This window comes from Carassius carassius, chromosome 28 (assembly GCF_963082965.1).
Source record: "Carassius carassius chromosome 28, fCarCar2.1, whole genome shotgun sequence".
In the NCBI taxonomy this organism is placed as follows: Eukaryota; Metazoa; Chordata; class Actinopteri; order Cypriniformes; family Cyprinidae; genus Carassius; species Carassius carassius.
Window position 1 is genome coordinate 1,003,844 of NC_081782.1, and position 12,500 is coordinate 1,016,343.

At 35.3% G+C, this 12,500-nt stretch overlaps 1 protein-coding gene across 7 annotated transcripts in view; it reads left to right on the top strand.

Annotated features, from left to right (window-relative positions):
- The window catches only part of LOC132107650 (cGMP-dependent 3',5'-cyclic phosphodiesterase), a 164,681-nt gene that overhangs the window by 129,575 nt on the left and 22,606 nt on the right, over positions 1-12,500 (top strand). For all 7 annotated transcript variants that reach the window (XR_009424321.1, XM_059513759.1, XM_059513765.1 and 4 more), the window contains 9 exons: positions 2,175-2,230; positions 4,193-4,252; positions 5,882-6,029; positions 6,400-6,452; positions 10,103-10,177; positions 10,682-10,723; positions 10,941-11,009; positions 11,283-11,413; positions 12,222-12,333. Coding sequence is in view for 6 of the 7 variants with exons in the window: in XM_059513759.1 (XP_059369742.1) it covers positions 2,175-2,230; positions 4,193-4,252; positions 5,882-6,029; positions 6,400-6,452; positions 10,103-10,177; positions 10,682-10,723; positions 10,941-11,009; positions 11,283-11,413; positions 12,222-12,333 (746 nt within the window). In the remaining variant the exon portion in view is untranslated. The remainder of the gene's footprint in view (positions 1-2,174; positions 2,231-4,192; positions 4,253-5,881; positions 6,030-6,399; positions 6,453-10,102; positions 10,178-10,681; positions 10,724-10,940; positions 11,010-11,282; positions 11,414-12,221; positions 12,334-12,500) is intronic.

Here is a 12,500-nt window from a genome sequence, read left to right on the forward strand (position 1 = left end):
TTTTCCCTTGTGGGTTCCAAAAGAGGGCACGTCTTGCTGTGCTTGATGCAGGCTTGCGAAGGGTATGGCCAACCCATCTCCAGCGTCTTTGGAGGATCTCTTCCTCAATAGGCTGCTGTCCTGTTCGCTGCCACAGCTCCAGGTTACTGATGGTGTTCGGCCAGCGTACCCTTAGGATTCGTCTGAGACAGGTGTTAATAAAGGACTGGATTTTCTTCATGGTAGTGACTGTTGTTCTCCAGGTCTCTGCACCGTACAGTAGAACAGGCTTTATCATGGCGTTAAAGATCCTGATCTTGGTGTTCCTAGGCAGCTCAGAGGATCCCCAGACTTTCTCCAGCTGGTGGAAAGCTGCCCTTGCCTTTCCAATCCGCACCTTCACATCCGCCTCTGTCCCCCCCAACTTGTCGACTATGCTGCCAAGATAGGTGAAGCTTTCCACTTCCTCTAGTGCTTCTCCTTCTAGCCTGATGGGGGCCGTGTTGTTGTTGTTGACTTTGAGGATCTTGCTCTTCCCTTTGTGTATAATGAGTCCAAGGCTTGCTGAATGAGTTGCGATGATATTGGTCTTCTCCTGCATTTGTTGCTGGGTGTGGGAAAGAAGTGCCAGGTCATCAGCAAAGTCGAGGTCATCCAATTGTGTCCAAGGTGTCCATTGGATGCTATTCCTCTTCTGGGTAGTTGATGTCTTCATTACCCAATCTATTGCCAACAGGAAAAGGAAGGGTGACAATAGGCATCCTTGTCTCACCCCTGTTCGCACTTGGAAGGCATCTGTAAGCTGCTGGTCTACTCTTTCTGAAGCCAGCTTGTTGGTCTCTGAGATGTGGGTCGACCGCGTCTTTTATCCTGTTTAGGAGGACTCTATTGAATATCTTGCCTGGGGTTGACAGCAGTGTTATCCCCCTGTAGTTGGAGCAGGAACTAAGATCACCCATCTTGGGGAGCTTGATGAGATAGCCCTCCTTCCACTCTGTTGGAATGTCTTCCTCCTCCCAGATGTTTTGGAATAGAGGATAGAGCATTTCCACAGTGGTCACTTCGTCCACTTTTAAAACTTCTGCAGGAATGGTGTCTGGCCCGGCTGACTTCCCGTTTCTCAATTGCTTGATGGCCTTATACATTTCTTCCTTCGATGGAACACCACAAATGATAGGAAGGTCACAGCTGGCTGGCTGGATATTTACTGGGTTTAATGGACAAGGTCTGTTCAAGAGATCCTCAAAATGCTCTGCCCATCTATGCTTTTGCTGTTCTATCCCTGGAATAGCTTTTCCTTCTCTGTCTCTAACTGGCCTCTCTGGTTGGCTGAATTTACCTGAGAGCTTTTTGATGTTTGTATACAGCTCTCTCATGTTACCATTTTGAGCCGCATCTTCTGCCTCTGCTGCCAGTTCCTCCATGTAGGTTCTCTTGTCTGCCCTTATACTCCGCTTTACTATTCTGTTTGCTTCTGTATACTGCTCTTGGGCCTTGGCTTTTCTAGCACGTGTGCGGCTGCTGTTTTTTTCTGCCTTCTTCCTTTTCCTCTCCTGGATCTTTTCTAAGGTTCCCACTGAGATCCATTCTTTTTGCCCCCGCTTCCTGTTACCTAGCACTTCCTTACATGTTGATGTTATTGCCTCTTTAATGCTCTGCCATTTTTCATCCATGGTCTTTCTGTCGATCCGCTGCTGTAGGATCTGGGCCTTTTTGGAGAGTGTGCTTCGAAACATTTCTAGCCTGGCTGTTTCTTTCAAAGCACTGATGTTGTACCTCTGGCGTTGGCGTTGACTGGATTGCCCTGTCCAGTTCCGCCTCAGCTTGAGCTTCATGCTCTGGATTACAGTGTTGTAAATAATGTTCAGCTTCTTGCACAGACCGATCGTTTCGATGTATCATCAGCAGCCACAGGTTTTAATGTTGTGTTGCTTGGATGTGCTTTTTTGACTCTCAAAGTGACGGTAGCCATTGACTTGCATTATATGAACCACCAAGGAGCACAGTCTCAGCTTACAGTTTTTTAATCTGCTTTCATTTTCAAAACATTTTTTACCTTTCTACACAACTGTAACATCTTTGCTGCTCTCCTGAAGAACAGAAGTCACCTACAGGTGGTCTGAGAATGAATAAAGTCACAGCAAATCTTCATTTTTGTGCTTTAAGTTGCAGTGATTGATCTCTTTTTGTCTCAGCGCTCGTGATTCCTCTGGTGGACGGTGATGAAGGGAAGGTGATCGCTCTGATTCTGGTGAGTTCTGCTGTGATGTCTCTCTCTCTCTCTCACACACACACACACACACACACACACACACACACACACACACACACACACACACACACACACACACACACACACACACACACACACACACACACACCACTCAACCAATGAATCAGTGAATGTCGTGCAATTGCTCTCTTTAAGTCATCTGAATTCGTTGTAGCTCGTTATTTTTAACCAGCTGCCTAATGTTGTGGTTTTACAGGCGGCGTTCGTCCAATTAAAGTGTTTATTTCTAATAGCGTAATAAAACTTTAGGATTTTATGAGATTTTTGAGTGCAGGGAAGACACTTTATTGCAGCGGCCGTGACGCGTCATAAAAACAAGCTGGATAAGTATAATTTTTATTCATTTATTTTATATTAAGTATCGAAAATGGTTTTAGTTATGGATTCTTGAGAGACTTGGCAACTTGCAAATAGAAGATAGAATGAAAATAGTGAAAGGCAGCCAAAACCTCGTCCATTTTGTTGTTTTGCACATAATGACACGTCATGCAAATCGTTTTGTAACCATTGGCTGTGCTTCAGAATTGCAGCAGCAAGAATTGGGGTCGAATGTGAAGTAGTTTGAACTGGTTTGTGCTTCACATGTAAAGAGATGTTTGAGACGTTCAGGAGTGTTGATCTTCAAGAGGATGAGTTTAGACTGTTTCTGTTGATCAGCATTAAATCTCTACATGCATCATGTTTAAAGCACAGTTAACATCAAAGAAGAGCTTTTGCATCGAATTCTCCTCCTCCAAGCTGCGTTATTTGTTATTTTATTTTTATTTTGTTAATATTTTTAATTACTTGATATATTTATCTTTATATATTTATTTTTACTAGTCTGTTTTATTAGGTTTTATATGTTTTATTATGTCTATATAGTTTATATTATTTATAAAAAATAAAATTATTTTTTGTTATTTTACTATTTCAGTTCACAATAAACAAAAATAAATGTTTGATTGCCAACAAGCTGGATAAGTTGAGTTTTTATAAATTTAATCATTTTTTTAGTTATAATAATAATAATAATAATAATAACCATGCATTCAATCAGAAATTTTAAGAAAATGTTGAATTATTATTGTTATTAATTATTATTATTATTATTTTTTTTTAAGTAACGGAAATGTTTCAGGTAATTTCATTTATTTTTTTTGTCAAACTCCAAATATGTATATGATGAATTATTTATTTATTTATTTATATTTTTTTTAAGTAACGAAATGGTTTTAGTTAATAATAATAACCATTCATTCAATCATAAATTTCAAGACAATTTTTGCCAAACTCTTGTATGTTGAATTAATTAAAAAAAAGTATCATATTTATTTGGTGAAATATTTATGTGTCATAGTCGTTTATAAAATTGATAATTTTCCGCATGTCTAGTTTATAACTAGTCAAAGTTTGGAGTTTTTTAGTCTCTTCTGCTCTCAAAAATGCATTTATTTGATCGAAAATACTGTAAAAACTGTCCGAAATCATTTTAATATGATGCTTGCTTCTCAAGAAACATTTCTGATTATTATCAATGTTGAACACAGTCGTGCTGCACAATATTTTTGTGGAAACTGTGATACATTTTATTTTTCAGGATTCACAGATGAACAGAAAGTTCAAAAGAACAAATTTTTTTTTAAATAGATAATGTCTTTACTGTCACTTTTCATCAATTTAATGCATCACTGATATAGTATGTGGATAAGAGCTGCTGTTTGACTTCATTTCAGTGTTTTAGTGTCCGCTCTATTAGATCAGGAGCGTGTCTTGTCGAGTCTCTCTCTGGGACTCTTGCAGACGGACACAGGGTCAGAGGTCACAGTGTTGCAACTAAAGCAAATGGAGAGAGAGAGAGAGAGAGAGAGAGAGAGAGAGCTGGCAGAAATAGAGCAGGGGTGTAATGAATTGTGTGATTTCTTCTGTCTCTCTCAACAGCTCTGCTGTAAACCACTGACAGAACAAGATGAACAAAACCTCACCATCCTGGAGAAACATGTAAGACACACTCACTCACACACACACACACACACACACACACACACACACACAGAGAGAAACACAGACACGGAAAACTTAAAAGCATCTTGGTTTTTTATTTGTTTGTTGTTTTTTAAGAGAATAAGCTCTAGCTTACAGAAATATACCATAGTACCACATCTCCTTTAAACTGTCCGAAGCTTTTCTTAAATTTCTGTTGTAAGTCACTTTGCATAAAAGCGTCTGCTAAATGACTAAATGTATATCTCTCAGTCAGACTCTTTCATCCTGATGTTGAGTCAAAAGCCAATCCGCCTTCATCTCTCAGGTTTTATTTGAGGTGATAAGGGTCCAAAGGCTTTCATCATACCACCACCACCATCATCATCATCAGAGCACACACACACACACACACACACACACACACACACACACACACACTTCACACAGCTTTGATTCTGTTGATTAGAGAAGCAATTTAACATCAGACACAAGCATGGCACGACGAGAGCAAAAACAAGAAAGCAAACAAATCACAAGACAAAAAACATCAGATTTACAAGCAGAAACAACAGATTTCATTATATTTTATTTTATTTATAATTTCCCCCTCCAAAATAGCATTAGCTCTCTTTAACTTACAGAATAATTTTACAATAATACCACAAAAATAATTGTAAAGATTTAATGTTTCAAACTGTTAATCATTTTCAAAAATGTAACCCACGCAGTGACACTCAACACCGAACACTGTCAGACTTTCAGAATCCTTCATCACTGGAATTATTATAATTTAAGCACAGCCACCACAAATTTGGTATTTAGCAGTAAGAAATTATTTGTCATCCAGTTTTTTATATCGATTATGCATTCCATTAGTTTTTCAAATTGGTGTGTTTCACCGGGCCGTGAAGAAATATAGAGCTGAGTATCATCAGCATAACAGTGAAAGCTAACACCATGTTTCCTGATGATATCTCCCAAGGGTAACATATAAAGCGTGAAGAGTAGCGGCCCTAGTACTGAGCCTTGAGGTACTCCATACTGCACTTGTGATCGATAAGATACATCTTCATTCACTGCTACGAACTGATGGCGGTCATATAAGTACGATTTAAACCATGCTAATGCACTTCCACTGATGCCAACAAAGTGTTCAAGTCTATGCAAAAGAATGTTGTGGTCAATTGTGTCAAACGCAGCACTAAGATCCAATAAAAATAATAGAGAGATACACCCATGATCAGATGATAAGAGCAGATCATTTGTAACTCTAAGGTAATCATTAACATTTTCCCATGTAGCTATTTCTTTTTTACGTAATTTGGTTACATGCAACTAGTTGGACCCCACCGCTGAAAATTAAACTGTCTGCTAGAGATTTGGATTCGTGGAGGAAGAAAGTAGTTCTGCACAAAGAATGATTTTTAAGACACTCAATGGTTGTTTCTTATTTATTTACACACTTGTGTCATCCAATTACGCAAACTCGTAGCCATGTGATACTGCTCTATACCCTATCAGCATGGCTGTGATTTTACATAGATTTACACTTTCTAGATAAACGTTACTACATGTGCATGTCAGAATGCAAGTGTTTATATTGTGTGCGTTTATATGTGTGCGTGTGTGTGTGTGTGTTGTCAGCTCACTGTGGCCTGTAAGCGAGTCAGAGACATTCAGAGATGCTCCAAACGGCCACACACTCAATCCCACAATGCACCAGTGGAGCCCAAAACCAGCGTACAGGCAGAGGACTACAGAGAGCTCGACCGCAAAATCCTACGGCTGTGTGGTGAGAAACACACACACACACAAACACATACACACACACACACACACACACACACACAAATACACAACACACACACTTGTGTTACTGTAGCATTAAAGAGTATTTCATATTCTATGTGCAACTTAGGCTCATTGGAAATACATGCCTCTACCTACATTTCTGCCAAACTCAAAACTCAAAAAAGTTTTTTTTACCTATATGAACTGGTGTTTTAGCGCCACTCACTGAACATTTCATTTTGAAACTGCGGTTAAATCTGCATTAAGGTACATAATAACAGTGCGGCAGAAATGCATTTAGAGTCATGTATTTCTATCAAGCCTTGGGTGTCTCTGTGGCATAATGTAATGTAAAAGTGTGTGATTGACAGGTGAGCTGTATGATCTGGACGCCGCCTCCCTGCAGCTCAAAGTCATCAACTATGTAAGTACAGACTAAACAGATACTAGATAACCAGAGCTGGGCAGATTACTTACAAACTGTAATCTGTTTTCTAAATTACATGACAAAAAACACACATTTTAGTTATTATAATCAGACCAGAGATGTTCACAAGTCTTTAACTTGGAGTCCGAGTCAAGTCTCGAGTTATTTAATGTCTCACTAAAAAATCATGCATTGAAATATTCCTATTTATGAAGCTGTTTTATAGGCTATAGACAACGTATATGTTATTGCCTGTTATTTATAGGCTATATGTTTTAATCCATTTTCATGCTCAAAACAGTTTTTCTGTAATCAAATTCTATAATAAGAGTCCGATTACTTCCATGACACACAAGGAAATACGTGACACTGATATTCCTGACTTTCTGAGTCTGTGTACACTGTAAAAAAATTAAGAAAATTAAGAAAATTAAAATCAAACGCATCTTCAGCAAACTTCATCTTAACTTGTTGTTTTCAGTTTATACAAGAAAAAGTTAAGAAACCTCAAAAACCTCCTGAAGCTGGTTGTATATATAAGCAGTATATAAGCAGTAAGCTGTTTTAGAAAGCAACATGTAAAAGACTGATAAGAGAGAATAAATAAATCATTAATAAATTATTGCTATTGTGTAAATAATATGTAACCATGCAATCCATAAAAAGTAACTGTAGTCTGATTACGAGTATTTTAAAATGTAATTTAATCTAATTACTATCAGTTTCCAAATTCGTTTACCCTTGAATTAAGATTATAATAATTTAATTTTACAGCACAGAAAAACATTATTTATATAAAAAGATAAAGAATGTTTATGAAATGTTTTTTCTGAAATATATATTTATTTCTAAAACTTGTTTGTCTAACGTTTCCTAAATGTCGCTACTTGTTTCAGAATGTTCAGAGAACAAAAGTAACATTTCCACATTGTTTTCAAAATGATACAATGGACTGTTCCCTTGATGTTCACATTACCAGGATTCTTTTTTCTTTTTTACATTTAAAACATTTCACATTCAGCACTGAACATAATGAACATAATGCTTTCATAGCTTAATGGGAATATTAGCAAAGTATTCTTAGAATTTTATTTTAGTTAAACTGCCTGTTTTTTTAATTTAATTTAATTTAATTTAATTTAATTTAATTTAATTTAATTTAATTTAATTTAATTTAATTTAATTTAATTTAATTTAATTTATTACCTGTATTTGCTGTACACGTTAAGAGTTTTGACTACTTTCTATATTATTGCCAAAGACTAATTTAATTTAATTTAATTTAATTTAATTTAATTTAATTTAATTTAATTTAATTTAATTTAATTTAATTTAATTTAATTTTTATTTTATTTTATTTTATTTTATTTTATTTTATTTTATTTTATTTTATTTTATTTTATTTTATTACCTGTATTTGCTGTACACGTTAAGAGTTTTGACTACTTTCTATATTATTGCCAAAGACTAATTTTATTTTATTTTATTTATTTTGTTATTTTATTTTATTTATTTGTTTATTTTTTTATTTTTTTATTTTTTTTTTATTTTTTTATTTTTTTTGTCATGCATAAATACAATTTTATTTAACCTCCTTATGCATGAACACACAAGACTCTCACTCCAGAAAATGGGGAAAACAGATCAGTTCTGCTGGAAAAAACACTTTCACTCAGTGATTAAGGATTATTGTTATTATTATTTTCTAAAATAGTTTTAATGCTAATGTTCTCATAATGTTGGCAAAAGGTTCAAAAGTAATATTTTTTTAATGTTCCTTAATCTAATCCTTACCAAGAAAAACATTATAAACCATTTAAAAACTGGACATTTAAAATGTTCGCAGAATTATTTTCATAATGTAATGGCAATTTGAGCAAAAATATATCAGAATATATTTTTGTTAGCTTTGCTTTCTGTGACATTCAGGGGACAAACTATCATTATCTTGGTCTAAAAACAACAGAAGGCAATGGACGGTCACAAGATACAAATCCAAATGCAGTCACATCAGCAGATGATTTATGTTCACTCACAGGACATAATGTTTATTGCTGCTCGCTGTTACGGAAATGAAAGTGTGTGTGTGTATGTGTGTGTGTGTGTGTGTGTGTGTGTGTGTGTGTGTGTGTGTGTGTGATTTGTGCTGTGCAGGTCAGTGCCTGAAGGATCATTTGCATAATAAGCTTATCTGTATTTATTCAGATTGTTTCAATTGTAGTGAGGAAAGGACACACACACACACACACACACACACACACACACATCATCCCGGTTTTTGTCTTTGTTTTCAACGTTTCTAACCCATCTGTGAATCACATTATCAAATACATTTAAAATGCATCGAATCAGTTTGTTTGATCAAGAAATCAAGAATATTCTTTAAGAATAATTCACACTTCATGGCTGTTTATATATGCTCTATATAATCGTGTATGTGATGAATAAAAATCTTGAATCTTGATATTTAATATTGACCTCCTGATAATTATCACATGATGGAAAAACAGCTGTATCAAACCTTTATTTTATTTCTCCTGTTTCATTTTAATGTATCATTTCATTTTTTTAACCGCCTTTTTATGCTTTGTGATGTTTTTTTTTTTTTTATCAAATGCCTGTTTTGTATTTTTATTAATAACGGTCTTATTGAACTGAACAGAACAGTGAGTTTATTGAAGCAATTGTTATTTTATTTTATGTTTTATAAACTAACATAATGAACATAATGCTTTCATAACTTAATGGGAATGTTAGCAAAGTATATTTAGAACATATTTTATTTTAATTTTAACTGCCTGTTTTTTTTTTTTTTTTTTTTTTTTTTTTTTTTTTTTTTTTATTTTATTTTATTTTATTTTATTAAACTGCCTGTTATTGTATTTTATTTTATTAAACTGCTTGTTTTTTTTATTTTATTTAACTGCCTGTTTTTGTTTTTGTATTTTATTTTATTTTATTTTATTAAACTGCCTGTTTTTTGTATTTTATTTTATTTTATTTTATTTTATTTTATTTTATTTTATTTTATTTTATTTTATTTTATTTTATTTTATTTTATTTTATTTTATTTTATTAAACTGCCTTTTTTGTCACTTATTTTATTAGACTGCATGTTTTATTTCCATTTTATTTCATTCTTTTATAAATACAAATGATGCTGTTGTTGTGTCATGCATAAATGACTTTCATGACATATATCTGCCTTACACACAGGTTCTAAAGCATAACTCCTTTCTGCTTTATTGCTGAACACAGTTTCATCTCCAGAATGCAATAATCCCTGAAATGATTTGGTTTCACTACGCCGTTCAGTCTGAATTAAGAGAAAATGTTTTACGAAAGGGCTGTTTTGAAAGATGAATGTTGTCTGTGGCCAGATAAATCACTGAGGCCAAGTAGCGTTTCTGCGTTTCTCTTTCACTCGTTCATTTGTTCGTGTTTGTGTCTGACTCAATATCTCGCTGTCAGATCTTCCTGCACTTGACTGGGGTTTCTGTGCTAGTTTTGTTTGCTGGTGTCAGTGTGCCTTTAGTCATTCTGTGATCCACAACACCCGGATGGACAGAAAATCAAATGCATTAAAGCAGAGGGAAGCCCTGATGTGTGTGTGTGTGTGTGTGTGTGTGTGTGTGTGTGTGTTTCAGCTGCAGACAGAGACTCAGTCGCAGTGCTGCTGTTTACTGCTGGTCTCTGAAGACAACCACCAGCTCTTCTGTCAGGTGACACACTCATCAATATATTTATATTGTTTCTGAAAGAGTCTTTTCTGCTCACTGAGGCTGCATTTATTTGATCAGAAATACAGTAAAAATAGTGTAATATTATTCTAATGCTCCGCTGTATTTTCAGCATCATTCCTCCAGTCTTCAGTGTCACATGATCTTCAGAAATCTTAAGCATGATTTTTTTTTCAACATTGATAATAATCTGAAATGTTTCTTGAGCAGTAAATCATCATATTTTCATGATTTCTGAAGATCATGTGACACTGAAGACTGGAGGAATGATGCTGAAAATACAGCGGAGCATCACAGAAATAAATTACACTTTAACACAGATTCACACAGAAAACAGCTGCTCTAGATTGTAAAGATATATCACTATTTTTACTGTATTTATTTTTACTGTCCAAATAAATGCAGCCTTGATGAGCATAAACTTTTTTTGCACTTAAACAGTTTAAGTTTTCACACACACACTTATTCAGTGTATTTGCTCTGCAGGTTGTCGGAGATAAAGTTTTGGAAGAGGAAATCAGTTTCCCGGTAAGTTTTTCTTCTCTGTTGTTATTTGTGTGTGTTTCTGTAACTCAAACAGCACATTAAACGAATACCATGAATACAGTGTACATTTGGGGAAAAGCATCTGTCAACTGCATCAGTGTAAACGTGTGTGTGTGTGTGTGTGTGTGTGTGTGTGTGTGTGTGTGTGTGTGTGTGTGAAATATTGTTTCTCAGCACCAAATCTTCTCTTTCTATACAGCTTATGTTCGGTCGGTTCGGGCAGGTGGTGGAGACAAAGACATCCATTAGACTACAGGACGTCAGCCAGGTCAGTACACACACACACACACACACACACACACACACACACACCTGTGGATAATAATGGAGCTTAGCTGACAGCTCTCTAAAACCAGCTAATTATCAGCACAGACAGACAGAGAGATGATCTGTGTTAAATGAGTTCAGCTGGAACAGAAACTGTCACTGTCTTTCACTCTAATCAGGATCAAACTCGTCTCACACACACACACACACACACACACACACACACACATCCTGACGCTCCTGTATGACGGATAACGTGTGTGTGTCTCTGCAGGAGGAGCGCGGGTTACTGAGCAGTTTGTTGGGGTTCGAGCCGAGCTCTATGCTCTGTGTTCCTGTTACCAGTCAAGCCACTGGACAGATGGTGGCGCTAGCGTGTACCTTCAACAAACTGGGCGGACAGAGGTGTGTGACCACATTAAAAATAGTGAAATATTATTACAATCTAGAACAACAGTTTTCTGTGTGAATCTGTGTTAAAGTGTAATTTATTTCTGTGATGCTCCGCTGTATTTTCAGCATCATTCCTCCAGTCTTCAGTGTCACATGATCTTCAGAAATCAGAATAAATAAATAAATAAAATAAAACAGAATTTCTTTAAACACATTTCCGCTTGTTGCCAAGTAAACTTTTCTCATTTTCATTTAGAATGACTTCAAATATTAAAATAACTATAACTAAATAAATTTCAATTAATAAAAACCTTAACTAAAACGTAAATAAAAACAAAATATAAAAATGAAAACAAAATATGAACAAAAATGTCAACAGTATATCAAGGATGCTAAAATAACACTGATCTCTTAGAAAATGTAAAATAACCGCTCATACAATATGATTTCTCTTTGATGCCAAAAATCATTAGGATATTAAGTAAAGATCATGTTCATGAAGATATTTAGTACATTTCCTACATCAAAACTTCATGTTTGATTAGTAATATGCATTGCTAAGAACTTCATTTTTTATCATTCTTCATTCTTTAAAGATGATTTTCTCAATATTTAGATTTTTTTGCTCCCTCAGATTCCAGATTTTCTAATAGTTGTATCTCAGACAAATATTGTCCTCCGAACAAACCCCACATCAATGGAGAGATGATTTATTCAGCTTTCAGATGATGCATACATCTCAATTTCACAAAAATTGACCCTTTTGAGCTGGCTGCTGGTTTAGTAAGTGCAGTAATATGGTGTTTGGTTGTGTTTTGAGGTACATGGAGGAGGATGAGCATGTGATCCAGCACTGTTTCTGTTACACATCGACGGTTCTCACCAGCACACTGGCCTTCCAGAAGGAGCAGAAACTCAAGTTCGAGTGTCAGGTGAGAAGAAGAGAAACAGACTTAAAGGGACAGTTCACAAAAAATAGATCTGCGATCATTTGCATTGACTCCCACTGATTGGACAAAATGATATGTACAGTGGTGGCCAAAATTATTCATTTAAAAAAATACATTTGGGCCACGACTCTAAGTCAATGTCTACCATC